This window comes from Archocentrus centrarchus, chromosome 11 (assembly GCF_007364275.1).
Source record: "Archocentrus centrarchus isolate MPI-CPG fArcCen1 chromosome 11, fArcCen1, whole genome shotgun sequence".
NCBI classification, from domain to species: Eukaryota; Metazoa; Chordata; class Actinopteri; order Cichliformes; family Cichlidae; genus Archocentrus; species Archocentrus centrarchus.
The window spans coordinates 36,345,840-36,361,254 of NC_044356.1; the positions used below are offsets into that span (position 1 = coordinate 36,345,840).

The window sequence follows — 15,415 nt, forward strand, 5'->3', positions numbered from 1 at the left end:
ACCTGAGAAGAGCTGCTTGGTGGGGGCGGAGATCTGGGCCTTCTTGGTGATGCGGAAAGCGTGATCGGGGCTGCCAGAGCGACGGGATGTGCAGAAGCCAGCGACCTTCTTCACACCCTCCGGGAGGGAGGGAACCTGCAGAGCCCGTAACACATCCACTGGGTCTGATGACGGAGAAACCAGAGAAGAAAACGGTCATTACATTCAAGTAAACAGAAAAAGTGCTCTAAATCACCTCACACACAGTCATCATTAACCCCACTGCTCTGCGAATCTTTCAGAGCAATGGAAACCAAAGAGTCTGTGTAGATTCTCAGTCATCCAGGTCACAGCAGTCGCTGGAGCTTGAAAAAAAGGCGACTGGACTTCTTTTTGTTTCTTGAACACGTTTCACCTCTCATCCAAAAGACTTCTTCAGTTCTCAACCAAATGGTGGAGAGTTCTCAACAAAAAGAAGTCCAGTTGCCTTTTTTTCAAGCTCCAGAGGAAACCAAAGAGAACTTCTTAATGAGGGTTCAGCTTTTTTCTGCACAGAGAACAAAACAAAGAGCAGTTTTTTCTTTGCAGACACTAAAACAGAGAAAGAGTCTCAGGCCTTCTTTATGGCACCACGGCAGGCCTAAATATTCTGTCCGCCTAAAGCTGTACAGAAATAAGTGATATTTTATAATAGATATTTAAAAAGAGCAGCTTTATTTGTCATTGCAGTCATTATTTGCCAGAGAATCAAAAAAAGGCTCATCTTAAATGTTCCTGAACCACTGATACAGGATCAGCTCCAGAAGATGCCCACAATGACCCCACTGTACATTTAGGTGTAAGAAAGGAGGGTCTGTGTGACAGCGGGCAGCCGTCCAAACCACATAAATGAACCGGTGCAGGTTTAACTCAGAGCGTCTCACACACACACACACACACACACACACACACACACACACACACACACACACACACACACACACACACACACACACACACACACACACACACAGAAACAACCTCACATCCCGTCTCCATCTGCGGCCGGTTTCTGCACTCTGCAGCAGCTTTCTTGAATTGCTCAAAGGCACAGTGTCACTCTGGGTTTGATTCTCTTCATGATGCCCCATAATGAACACAGAAGTGTGAAACATCAGGTTGAAGCACAGTTGTGTATGTTATAGATAATTTCCTTGATGGTGATCTAACAGCAGACACAGAGAATCTAATTATAATTATTAACATGCTGTTCTGTGTGCATCAGTGAGTGATTATTAGATTTTGCTCAGATATGTTGACCTGGTGTTAAATCACATAAAGGCCGGAGATCTGCCGGAGCTTGGGATCAAGAATATTATTATTGTAAATGCAGGGGGAGCTTATACTGACATTTCTTTTATTTGAAATCAAATGAAGCTCATTTAAAGACTTTAAATACCAGTGAAGTTTGTACCCCGATGTCCAATTAGATGGAATAACAAATACACATTCAGCCCAGGCCTGAACACATCTGGATTTCATACACTTAAAGATCATTTTTCAAAGAAGTGTAATTATAAATCATATCTCACTGAGGTTTTAAAGTGTGGCAGCTGCATCCTCCCTCGGCCTCGGTGAGCTTCTCTGTGTTTGAGGGGCAGCGAGGAGCTAACGGTGCTGCTAACATTAAGTGCATTCACAGCCAGCCCTGCGGTGGCATCGCTGATGCATTTCTGTGGTGCAAAACAAATGACAGCAATGAAGAAAAAATTGTACCACAAAGTCTTTTTGCTGTTTCCTCTTCTATAGTCTCTGGAGCTTGAAAAAGGCGACTGGACTTCTTTTTGTTTCTTGAAGACGTTTCACCTCTCATCCGAAAGGCTTCTTCAGTTCTCAACCAAATGGTGGAGACACCCAGGTATTTAAACCCCTGTGGGCGGAGTCCCCTGGAGGTGGTTATGACCCTCTATTGATCATGTGCGTGAACACATGTGCCCAGGTGTGAAGGGGGCGTGGGTCATATTTAATCAGTGGTTTCAGTTGAAACCAACTTAGGACTCCGCTCCATTGTTTCCTGTGGCCTATTGAGGTCAGTGGAACAAAGGTGTGAATGGGGGTTGAGACGTCTGGGAAGGGAGCTCAGGACAGCACTGTAAGCGGGGGAAAGTTGGTGACGTAATCCACCTCCTCTGTTCAATGATGGTTGTTCACAGTGGACATAGATGGCTTCTTTCACTCCTCTTTCAAACCATCTGTTTTCCCTGTCCAAAATGTGGACATTGGCATCCTCAAAAGAGTGCCCTTTTTCCTTCAGATGCAGATGTACTGCTGAATCTTGTCCTGTCGAGGTGGCTCTTCTATGTTGTGCCATTCGTTTGTGAAGAGGCTGTTTGGTTTCTCCAATGTAGAGGTCCGAGCACTCTTCACTGCACTGAACAGCATACACTACATCGCTGATCTTGTGTTTGGCGGGTTTGTCCTTGGGATGAACCAGTTTTTGTCTTAGGGTGTGACTTGGTTTGAAGTATACTGGGATGTCATGCTTGGAGAAAATTCTTCTGAGTTTCTCTGACAAGCCTGACACATATGGGATGACAATGTTGTTCCTCTTGTCCTTCCTATTCTCTGTAGTTTGTGTTTGGCCTTCATTCCTGTGCATCTTAGCTGATTTGATGAAGGCCCAGTTGGGGTAACCGCATGTTTTGAGGGCTTTCTCAATGTGTGTGTGTTCCTTATGCTTCCCTTCTGCCTTAGAGGGAACACTTTCCGCACGGTGTTGTAGGGTCCTGATCACCCCAAGTTTGTGTTCCAGAGGGTGGTGGGAGTCAAAGAGGAGATACTGGTCTGTGTGTGTGGGCTTCCGGTAAACTTCAATGTTGAGGCTTCCATCTTCCTCGATAAGCACCGCACAGTCCAGGAATGGTAACTTGTTATCTCTGGTGTCCTCCCTGGTAAAACGTATGTATTTATCCACTGAGTTAATGTGACGAGTGAAGGCTTCTACTTCTTGGGTTTTGATTTTGACCCAGGTGTCATCTACATATCTGTACCAGTGGCTAGGTGCCTTCCCTTTGAAAGAACCAAGAGCTTTACTTTCCACTTCCTCCATGTAAAGGTTGGCTACAATGGGAGACACTGGGGAGCCCATGGCACATCCATGCTTCTGTCTGTAGAATCCATCATTGTATTTAAAATATGTTGTGGTAAGGCAGAGATCTAAAAGTGCACAAATCTGATCTGGGGTGAAGCTGGTTCTGTTCAGTAAGGAATCGTCTTCCTGTAGTCGTCTTCTGACGGTCTCCACTGCCTCAGTTGTGGGTATGCAAGTGAAAAGTGAAACCACATCAAAGGACACCATGGTTTCATCTGGATCCAGTACAAGATTCTGGACCTTGTTAGTAAAATCTGTAGAGTTTTCAATGTGGTGGGGTGTGATGCCAACAAGCGGTGATAAGATGGTGGCGAGGTGTTTGGAAATGTTGTAGGTGACCGAGTTTATACTGCTGATAATGGGTCGAAGTGGGACTCCTTCTTTGTGGATCTTTGGGAGTCCATAAATGCATGGAGTAGTTTCTCCAGGGTACAGGCGGTAGTAAGTGGGGCGGTCAATGGCTTTTTCCTTTTCAAGTTGTTGCAGGCAGCAAACAACTTTTTTCGTAGTTGCTTGTGGGATCACGTCTCAAGACCTCATAAGTATTGTTGTCACTGAGGAGTGTAGTAATTTTGTTGTGGTAATCCGATGAATTCAGCACAACCGTGCACCTCCCCTTGTCGGCTGGCAGTATGGTGATGTTTTGATCCTTGCTTAGGGCTGTGATGACCTTCTTCTCCTGAATGGTGAGGTTGGATGGAGGAAGTCTTGCACTGGAGAGAGTGGCTGAAACTTTCATCCTGATCTGTTCTGCTTCAGGATGAGAAAGTTTGTTATTTCTTATAGCGGTTTCTGTTGCTGTGATGAGGTCTACTATAGGAAGCTGTTGTGGGGCTATGGCAAAGTTGAGTCCTTTGGCTAGCACATTTTCTTCTGGTTTGGTGAGGACCCTGTCTGATAGGTTCTTCACCCACTTTCCTTGGTTTCCATTGCTTATCGTGTCGTTCTGTTTGTTAACAGATGAATGGTATGCCTTGGTTTGCAGAGTTTGAAATTTACGTAGTTGTCTTTCCTTGCCTTTGATGTGTTGTGCGAGCTGGGCTTTGTCCACAAATGTAAAAACTTCTTCTGTGATGGTGTGAGGTAAGAGTGATGAGAGTTTCTGCTGAGTCTGGTGGATTTGTTCTGGAGTGCATCTATGGTGAAATGGACCTGTCTTATCCTTTCACTCAAAAGGTGGTTCTGTGCTCTCCATAGAATTTGGTCAGCTCTATGTCCTTTTACTGTGGACCCAAGGTGCAAACTCTTGGGAACCAGTCTGGACTGTCTGCATCTCAAGTTGAAACAAAGGTGGTTCCTGTAGTCCGCTAGCTTTCTTGAGTCCCTTTCATACTCCCGCACCAATTGAAGGGTGTTCCTCCCAAAGTGCAAGGCAATATGTCTGTGTAGATTCTCAGTCATCCAGGTCATAGTAGTCTCTGGAGCTTGAAAAAGGCGACTGGACTTCTTTTTGTTTCTTGAAGACGTTTCACCTCTCATCCGAAAGGCTTCTTCAGTTCTCAACCAAATGGTGGAGACACCCAGGTATTTAAACCCCTGTGGGCGGAGTCCCCTGGAGGTGGTTATGACCCTCTATTGATCATGTGCGTGAACACATGTGCCCAGGTGTGAAGGGGGCATGGGTCATATTAATCAGTGGTTTCAGTTGAAACCAATTTAGGACTCCGCTCCATTGTTTCCTGTGGCCTATTGAGGTCAGTGGAACAAAGGTGTGAATGGGGGTTGAGACGTCTGGGAAGGGAGCTCAGGACAGGATAAATACATACGTTTTACCAGGGAGGACACCAGAGATAACAAGTTACCATTCCTGGACTGTGCGGTGCTTATCGAGGAAGATGGAAGCCTCAACATTGAAGTTTACCGGAAGCCCACACACACAGACCAGTATCTCCTCTTTGACTCCCACCACCCTCTGGAACACAAACTTGGGGTGATCAGGACCCTGCAACACCGTGCGGAAAGTGTTCCCTCTAAGGCAGAAGGGAAGCATAAGGAACACACACACATTAAGAAAGCCCTCAAAACATGCGGTTACCCCGACTGGGCCTTCATCAAATCAGCTAAGATGCACAGAAATGAAGGCCAAACACAAACTACAGAGAATAGGAAGGACAAGAGGAACAACATTGTCATCCCATATGTGTCAGGCTTGTCAGAGAAACTCAGAAGAATTTTCTCCAAGCATGACATCCCAGTATACTTCAAACCAAGTCACACCCTAAGGCAAAAACTGGTTCATCCCAAGGACAAACCCGCCAAACACAAGATCAGCGATGTAGTGTATGCTGTTCAGTGCAGTGAAGAGTGCTCGGACCTCTACATTGGTGAAACCAAACAGCCTCTTCACAAACGAATGGCACAACATAGAAGAGCCACCTCGACAGGACAAGATTCAGCAGTACATCTGCATCTGAAGGAAAAAAGGGACTCTTTTGAGGATGCCAATGTTCACATTTTGGACAGGGAAAACAGATGGTTTGAAAGAGGAGTGAAAGAAGCCATCTATGTCCACTGTGAACAACCATCATTGAACAGAGGAGGTGGATTACGTCACCAACTTTCCCCCGCTTACAGTGCTGTCCTGAGCTCCCTTCCCAGACGTCTCAACCCCCATTCACACCTTTGTTCCAGTGACCTCAATAGGCCACAGGAAACAATGGAGCGGAGTCCTAAATTGGTTTCAACTGAAACCACTGATTAAATATGACCCACGCCCCCTTCACACCTGGGCACATGTGTTCACGCACATGATCAATAGAGGGTCATAACCACCTCCAGGGGACTACGCCCACAGGGGTTTAAATACCTGGGTCTCTCCACCATTTGGTTGAGAACTGAAGAAGCCTTTCGGATGAGAGGTGAAACGTCTTCAAGAAACAAAAAGAAGTCCAGTCGCCTTTTTCAAGCTCCAGAGACTACTATGACCTGGATGACTGAGAATCTACACAGACATATTGCCTCTTCTATAACATGATTCTTTTTCACCCTGCAGCCACATTAATAAACTGTCATTTCCATGTGCTTTAAATATTATCTTATTTATAGACAACTTGTAATTATCCCCCTGAGCATGTTACAGTGGACCATGTAACAGCATGGAGCTAACTCTAATAACAGGAGAGATCCCATCACCACTGTGGCCATCACAGCTAAATATTTTCAGTAAAGAGGTGCAAACACCTGGAGTCACAAATGAAGCTTCACAGTCAGCGGCTCATTTGTGACACTGCTGAAACGTAGCAATACGAGGCCATTCAGTGTGTATATCTGCCATTTATGAGCTTTGCAATGATCCCCTCAGAGGTGCGTATCTTTAGGTGACACCCAGTTTATCAGAGCTGTTTATGAAAAAGTGCCCACAGATGGTAATATTTATCCAGACAGAGCAAATGGTGCATTAATATTGGCTCTGGGTATCTAAACCAGAACCCAGTAACATCACTCTGCAGCACAGAGACAGAAGCAGGAAGAGAGAAAAAGTCAGATGTGCAGCACAGGAAATATGAAGGAACAAGGACCTCCATAAAAACAGTTACAGGTAGTGAAGTGGAAGCATCAGACAGCAGTCTACACCAGGTTTTCATCAGTAAGATAATAAGAGGGAAGGAGTAATACTCAACTGAATCCTTATACAAAGAAACTGGGCTCCATGCTTCCCCTGGCTTTCAATGGAGTTTCCAAAGTTCAAAAACTTTCCAGGACCTGGAGGAGACTGCTCTATTTATTTGCATAATTTTTAAGATGTTTGCAGATCTGTGCATGAAGCAGAATGATGAGAGAAGAGGTTCTGGGGTGTGTGTGTGTGTGTGTGTGTGTGTGTGTGTGTGTGTGTGTGTGTGTGTGTGTGTGTGTGTGTGTGTGTCTGTGTGTGTGTGTGTGTGTGCGTGTGTCAGCAGACAGCGTGGTTCTATGATGGGAGGATACTGGATCAGATTGCAGCCTGAGCTCTCCCAGTACTCCCAGTACAATGTGGTGCTCTGTTCCCGACTCTGTGTCCAGCTCACATCTGTAGACAGGCCCTTCCTGCCTGAAGGACCACAATCACAAAAAACAAAACACACCCAAAAAAATAACACACTGGGCCACAGAGGCACACAGCCCAGCAGGGAAAAGTGCACCTATACAAGGAAAACAGGCAGCCGAGGGCACAAACTCTCCTTCTTCTTCATCATCTTCCTGCTCATTTTTACCATAAATACTAACAGATGGCTGCAGCCTTCTGATGTAAATGTGAGGCTAATTACACTGCTGTCATTAAGGCAGGAAACAGGGCTCCCAGCCACATGAGGGCACACACAGTAACCTGTACAGTTACACCTACTGACACCCTGAAGCCCAAAGAAGACCATTTTCCTCAGAACAAATGATTATTACAGTGCTAAAATGTATAAAACTGGTGATTTTACTTCTGTAGGTGTTCAAATATTGTTTGAGGGAGAGTTTGCATATTTTCTGTGCACTTTCACTTCTTTGAAATCTTTCAGTTTAATTTTGTTCATTTATTTTAGCAGCAGAGAGCTTGACTGAATAAAATTGTAACTACTGGACACAGAATTAATCATTTGAAACAGTGTTAAAGTTTAAAGTAGAACCCACAATACATTTTAGAAAGACCAGACCCTCTACCCTTAATCAGACTCAGTTTTAATGAACATCAAATGATCCCTCGGTCATGTGATTAATCCTGTAATTAATAAATCTGAACTAAAGCTGATGCGGAATGATATGGAATAATGTGGAATAACAGTATTCAGTGTGTAATGACCCTCTGCAGCACCGAGCAGAAGTATTTTGGAGCAGGTTTATGTGACTGAAGCAGTCCTGTCGCTGTTACACTCTGAGACACAACTACCCAAACAAGCAGACCACAAGCTGCTCCCACTGTGATAGAAAACATGTGTGATACTCAGGGTGGCTCACACCGGAAAATCACTTCTGCAGCTGAAACTGCAAAAGCTGCTGCACCCACCACTAGATGGCGCCGATAGAGACTTAATTAACTGTGACATGAGTGCAGTCAAAGCCTGCTGAAGGGCTGGGGCCACATGCTGTCACACACACACACACACACACACACACACACACACACACACACACACACACACACACACACACACACACACACGTTTACATGTAAACACTCAGTGCAAACAGACACATTCACTGGAGTGTGAGATAAGCAGCGCTTGTTCTTATGAACCAGAGTCACTTCTAACCAACAGGTTCAGTGACTGAACAGGAAACAAAAAAAATCCAATGGTATAAATAAATACATTTATGTAAATATGTAACTAGAATAGAATAGAATGCCTTTATTGTCATTATACAGAATGTACAATGAGATTGGAGTGCATACTTGTGAGTAATGCCATGTTTGTAAATGAGAACTGGTTCTCAAATGTTTTAACTGGTAAAATAAAGGTTTAAAAAAACAAACCAAAAAACTGAATTTCTGAAAGTTCTGCGGTCCCCGTGCAGTACCTTTGTGGCCCACCAGGGGCTGCAGCCCACACTTTGGGAACCCCTGCTCTAGACAGATTAATCAAAACAAAGTGAAAATTATGGGTGATAGATTTGATTAAATCTATGTTTATGTGTTGAAATCAGGATCACTAAGTTATGTGATTTCCTCTGCTTTGTGCCTAAGATCCTTTCTGTAACTGTTTGTGTGTCTGTCTGTGTGTGTGTGTCTGAGTGTCTGTGTACTTGTATCTGCTTGTGTGTTACATGGATGCACTTTGCTTTTCTGCTACAGCTGTGCCAGATACCAAACACACACTCCACCTGACACAATGGCCCCTCATCTTTACACAACTACAACGCTGCCGGACACAAAGAACAATACTGACCACGCATTAAAACACACACACACAGACACCCAGACATACACACACACACACAGACACACACACATAGGTTGAATTTAACAGCTCTGCCTCCATATTAGTGAAACATTTGCTGTGCTTGTTTCCAGCTCTTTGTTAGTCTCAGACTCTCCTAGATTGGCTTTACATGATTAACATTTCAAAATAATCCTTATTGATCTCATGCTGGTACTTCAGTGTTTAAAGCATCCACTGCTGTAACAATATGTATATAACAGGAAATAAGAGAAGCCTCAACAACTTTAAATGTCTTTATATTTCTGCTAAACTTGATCTCATCTTCAAAGGTGTCTCTTTTGCTTTCTTGTGCTTGTCCTGTGATCTTTGATGGTCATTTATAGCTCAGTGAGTTTTAACCCCACACTGTAAGGACATTCATTCCTTTGAAAAAGCAAACAAAACATCACATCCTTTGTTTTTGTCTATTAATACCTGCCTCTAATTTTTGAGTATCTGTACTAATGAATCCTGGAGTCTATAAGTGCAGGGCAGTGCCAGCATTTACTGTATGGCAGCTCCCTGTGTACCATTATGTGGTCTGTGCCCGTCTGTGTGTGCTGCGCTGATGATGCCAGCGTGTATCATGCAGAGTCTCGTGTGGTTTCAGAGCTGGAGGCCACAGTCTCAGTTTGGATCTGAGGGTGGCTGCTGACACCACAAGGCTCACCCGGGACCAGAAGGCCCCGAGCAGCAGCCAGTCACGAGGGCTTGCCTGTAACAGACTGTCACATGGAGACAGTGTGCAAAGGCACACATTAGAAAGCAGTCTGAAGACTGTTGGTGTTCCTGTGTCTGAATGAGAAGCTTCAGCTCTGGCTGTGCTTCACACATCCTGACAGTGCAACCTTCACTTCTACAGGAACTATGTTACAGAAAAAGAAAGAAAAACGAGCACGAGTGCCAGTTTACGTGGATTCACATAATTTTCTCCAGATAAAAGCTGAAGATGTTTCACACATCTAAACTGGATCATTTTTACACAAAGAGCTTCTTAAACTGTCTGAGCTACTGCACATAACCCATAATGCTAACACCAAGATTTACTGAAGATTTTGGAGAAAAACTTAAAAGGTTTTTATTGCAGATTTAAGAACTCTAAAGATGAAGACCAAAATTATACCCACAGTCTAAATGTCTCGACTCTGCATTTAATCATTAGTTATTATTAATCTCTGTCTCTCCCCTCTCAGCAGATGACCCCCCCTCCCTGAGCCTGGTTCTGATGGAGGTTTCTTCCTGTTAAAGGGAGTTTTTCCTTCCCACTGTCACCAAGTGCTGCTCATAGGGGGTCGTTTTGACTGTTGGGTTTTCTCTGTATTATTGTAGGGTCTTTACCCACAATACAAAGCGCCTTGAGGCGACTGTTTGTTGTGATTTGGTATCATAAATAAAATTGAATTGAATTGAATTGAATTAAATGCTTAGCCTTGCGACAGGCTGGTGACCTATATGGGTGCACCCTTTCTCTCGCCCTATGACAGCTGGAATAGGCTCGACCGCCCCCCTTGTCCTGAAAGGGATAAGTAGAAGAAAATGAATGGATGTTTTAAACAAACACAGTATACACAATGTGCTCACATTAAATTGAACATTTTCAGTAATAACGACATTGGCAGTCTGGCCTAAGAGGTGATAAGTCTGACTCATAGTAAAGAGAGGAATAGGAGCAGTTGGCAGCGTTATATAATAATCATCATTACAGATTACAGTTACATATTTTCAGTTTGGAAATCCCCACAGAAACACACACCATCCATTCTGTGCTATAATTTAGCTGCAAAAACACATGTGAGGAGGTGGTGGGTAAACAGCAATGCAGGGGGAATACATGAGAACTTTGGATGGTGGTGAAGCTGTGTTGTGGTTTTACCTATAAATTTCCTGCAGGGATATTCCTCAGGTTCTAAGCACTCAGCACTAGAAGAGGATAAAATCTGAAGACACTGCCGTACATTTGAAAAACACTGGCCTGTTGTTATTCTGGTATTAAGATTCAAATCTGACTTTCCCCGCCTTCCACACATTACATGCTGTGATAAAGTCCACTCCACCTGGGAGCTTAATGAAGACAAACAGGTTTAGAGAAGGAATTAAGTAGGACCAAATTAAGAAAGGTCCAGAAACCTTCAAAGAGCTTTCCTGTCATCATTCATACTGCAGAGAAACATTTTCCACTGAAGTCTAAAAACAAAACTGGTTAAAGCCACAATTTAAAACTATTTTCAAATGCATAGACTGCACTGATGTCTGGAAAAAAGATGTACATCAACATTACATGTAAAATCACACAGCTGGTCTCCATACCCTCCAACATTAACTTCCTTGAAGCAGCCAAATAACAGTGACTAGGAATAGCCTATACACAACCTGTCATTATAAAATTGGCACACTGTCACATCGTTCTTGAACATCTCCTGCTAAAACAGAATGTCTTCCAAGAGTGACTATCCCCACACACAGACCACAAAATCATCACCTATAAAACTGAGGGAACAGCTACCTTCTGCTCTCTTCAGTCTGCCGTGCTAATGTGGTTCTGTCTGAGAAAGCCTTTCATAGTCTGAGGGGGTGTCATGGGTTAGAAATGAGGCCTGAGAAGTGTTTAAGCATAATTCAACTTTGACACATGTGTGCTTTAATCTTACACCCGGAGTCTGGGCCTTATAGGTCTAGACGAGAGGGTAGGTCAGCGTGCCACTACTCAACAACTTATCCATCAGAGTCAGGACAATCCTGAGTAGTGGCTCTGATTCAGGATCAGGACACACAGAGAAGTGTTAAAGGAAATGTTGCACAGTAAGTTCCAGTGCAGCCATATCTGTGTCAGTGGTCAGGCTATAAATTGTTGTTAAGGCTTTTAAACTGCCGGGTGTTCATTTATTAAGAAGGTGGGCAGTGTTTGCCCTGAACTTTACATTTCAGGCAACATGTTCTCCCGTTCCACCATCAAAGAAACTTTACATTACTCATGGTTACGTTTAGATCAGAGCACTGGTGGAGATTTGTTCATCATAGGTGGTGGAATCAGAGTGAGAGTAAGAGCTGCCTGGAAGGCTCAGCTCGGGGAACAAAGTCTCACAGTCAGCTGAAAGTTGGTGCGTTACAAAAAGACTAAATCAAATATCCAAGGTTTCTCCTTATAGTGATTACACATAACTCTTTACCTCAGTGTATGATGTGTGAATGATGGCTGTTGAATGTGAAATGCAGATATTTGATGGGGATAGGCTCATGATGGCCAAGGGTACAAAACCAGACAATGAGAAAAAAATCTGTGTGCAAAAAGTAAAACAGACACACAAACACAAAGATGGAGAGAAGCATTGTATCAGGGGCCTGGGGGGAAGGGGACAGGGCTAAAGCTGCTAAAGTGAGTCAGGTGTGGCCAGCAGAAGGCTGAAATGCCACACACTTCCATGCAATCACAAGAAAGAGCTGCCACCCACCCCCACCCCCGCTCCACCACCACATATAGAAGCTCTATTCAGCAACAGTGAGAGAGGAGAGAGAGCACAGTTATGTTTAACCCGAGTGAGACAGACTGCCCTTTGAGGAGCGGTCGCCTTTGAAATGAGGTTGAGGAACATCCATGTCAAGAAAATATTGCCCTCTGAATTTCTGCTTCTTTGGACAAAACTCCGCTTTCATGTCTCTGCTGCTCTCTGGGTGATGCTTCTGTCCCCATTCTGAGATTCGGACATTTTTTTCTCTGAATCGGCATTTTGCCGCCTGGGTGGGGCGCTGTTACAGTTTATTCTCACATCTGCTGCGGAACCGCACTATGCACACAGGAACGCGCGTGCAGACGCACCGCGTGCGCAGTCCGTGCGCTGGGCCGGTGTGCGCACAGGGACCCTACGCGTGCGTACAAAGGACAGCCCGGAGAGGCAGCGTGAGTGCTTTATTTGCGTCACTCTGACACTATCGCAGAGCAGCTGATTAAAGAACTTTGATTTCGTCTATAAGCGCGCTTATATCGGGCCCTGGTGCTGCACACAGAGGCACATTCATGTAGATGAGGCATACATATCCACACCTTAAGCTGGGCACAAACATCCATAGCTTACAGACGCATATACACAAACAGAAGTGTACAAAGCGCACACAGACGCGCAGACAGTAAACGCTTTCACCATCGAACCCTGCGACCGGCGTGCTCCGCCGCATAACAACCTATTCATCAAAAACAAAATATCTCAGGTTTCTGCCTCCAAAATACACACGGGAGACGACTGGAAGGTGCAATCGCCTCTCACAATCTGAAATTGGAAACGCGGCCAAGGAATACACCGGAGGAGGGCAAGTTAAACCACAAAAGCCCCCCTGGTCCATAAGCTGCAGCAACTCAGCTGCCGAGCTGTGCAACACAAGAATAAAGAGCTCAACTGTCCTCGTGTAAACCGTTTCTGCCTAAAGTAGACTTCACCAATAAATTAAATCTCACAGCTTGCTCTAAAATCAGAACTATCTTTTTTTTTATGTTTTCCACTCTTTAAATCTGCACTTTTCTTTCCATGTCAAAAACATCAAATTCACTCAGTTATCTGAACGGATCCGGAGTTTTTAAGCGCATCAATGGATTCTGTTAGAAATAACTTCATCGGTCCGTCAAAGAACAGCAAATAACGGATCATTCCTTAAAAGAAACAAAGAGCTAAGTGAACAGTTTAAAATCTGAAACTAAAAATAATCCTGGGAATCCATCCTGCTTTTTAACACTGGAAAAAAAAATCATTTTGGTTTATTGAAACCCAATCCCTCCTCTTTGGTCAACCGGAGGCAGTGATGGATGCACTGGTTCACAGGCTGGGCCGGTAAACACCCAGGTAACCTCGCACAGTTCCAGCTGGTAGCCCAGTATGCAAAGAGTCCGACATCTATTTAAAATACAGAAATCCAACAAATCAATTGCTTTATTCTACAAACCTCCCCAAAAACTACTGAGTCCACCCCCACCCCCCTCCGGGTAAGGGAGCACAGAAGTGCGCACCACAATGAACTGTTCAGAAATCTTGATAACAGGGTCAAGAGCTAAATTCAGAAAAGTGAACCACAAAGAGGCAAAGTGGGAAAAAATATCTGCATGAGTCGGAAAATAAGATGCCAGCTGTTAGCAGGCTGAACGCACAGAGAGATTCTACATGAATGTGAAAGCAACAGCTTATTAGTATGCGTTATTATTTCTATAGTGTATAAAAGTCATTAATGTGCAGATAAAGTTTTAAATGAATGCAGACAAGAAGAGCCACAAACAACAAAAACGCGGTTATCATCGTTTTTGGTGCCCAAGAATATTTTAAAAAACATGTTTCCTAGATTCATTATGGGACATCACCTGCATCACCTATTCAAAATTTCCCAGTAATGTCTGTTACATATTGACATTTAGTCGTCACTATGATTCAGACACACGCAGGCCCTTATGAAGCAAAGAGAAAATGTTGGGAATATGCCTTTAAGTCCTCAAAATATAAATGCCTAAAGACCGAAAATTTGCATGCAACAAGTAAAAAACAGATTTAGATATTTGGATACCGCGGGGCCCACTGATGGGGGTCTGCTGGCCTCAGTTTTCTGGGAAGAAGTAAAGAAGTACGTCAGGTGCGCAAACGTCCTTTAATGGAATATGGATTTATTAAGCCCGCAGTTTATTCACATGGATGGAGTTTGAGACAGATGAACAGGTAACAATATTATAAGTGTTATTTAAAGATCACAAACCAGCTCAGCAACGATAACAGGAGAATCTGTCTCACCTGCCCGAACCACAGAAGTTTGGCACACGGCGAGCGCCAGAGTTACCAAGGCGAAGGAAGAGAGGTCCATGTGCCATGGTCTCCGTTTCTTCCTGAAGGGACAAGCTCCAATATCCATAGTGTTGCAGTAGTTCCCCGGCCTGGTTCAGCTGTGGGATATGGGGGAAGTTATCCTCTCACAGAAAGCCAGCCGACGAGAGGAGCCCTTCTGTGAGGAAACAGACAAAAAGGCACGTCTCTGGAGACGTCTTTACCTTTCCCCCGGAGAACTTCCTAAATGAGTTCCCTATATGAATGCACCAAACCTAAACACTAAAATGAGTTCGGGTGAATAAATGTACTTTATTTCAAGTTTAACCCCCTAGCACCGAAACCCATTGAGTCAGATTGGGTACCCAAAGTGGAGAGAACAGCAGAGAGAGACCTGGAATCACGCTCTCTCTCCCTTCTCTCTTTCCCTCTCTCCTTCTTTACTTTCACCCACGAAGAGTGAGAACGGTTGTGTGTGCGTGTGTGTGGAGAGAGAGTGAATGCGAAAGGTGGAGAGGGAGGGAGAGGGCGTGCGTAATAGCGCGCAGGGTGCACGTAGAAACACGTGTACGGAGTCTGGAGACACACTTTTAACTGAGAGTTATTGGGTTCGTGAAGGTCAATAAAACCTTTTT

The 15,415-nt window shown here is 44.2% G+C and overlaps 1 protein-coding gene across 4 annotated transcripts in view; it reads right to left on the reverse strand.

Annotated features, from left to right (window-relative positions):
• col11a2 (collagen, type XI, alpha 2) overlaps nucleotides 1-15,415 on the reverse strand; it is a 91,470-nt gene that overhangs the window by 68,453 nt on the left and 7,602 nt on the right. For 3 of the 4 annotated variants that reach the window (XM_030740550.1, XM_030740549.1, XM_030740548.1), the window contains exons 1-2: nucleotides 14,751-15,236; nucleotides 3-164 (exon numbers count right to left, since the gene is read on the reverse strand). In XM_030740550.1, the coding sequence (XP_030596410.1) occupies nucleotides 3-164; nucleotides 14,751-14,868 (280 nt within the window). In that variant the 5' untranslated portion in view covers nucleotides 14,869-15,236. Of the gene's footprint in view, nucleotides 1-2; nucleotides 165-14,750; nucleotides 15,237-15,415 lie in introns of those variants that run through there. The other variant, XM_030740547.1, reaches the window with a different exon arrangement.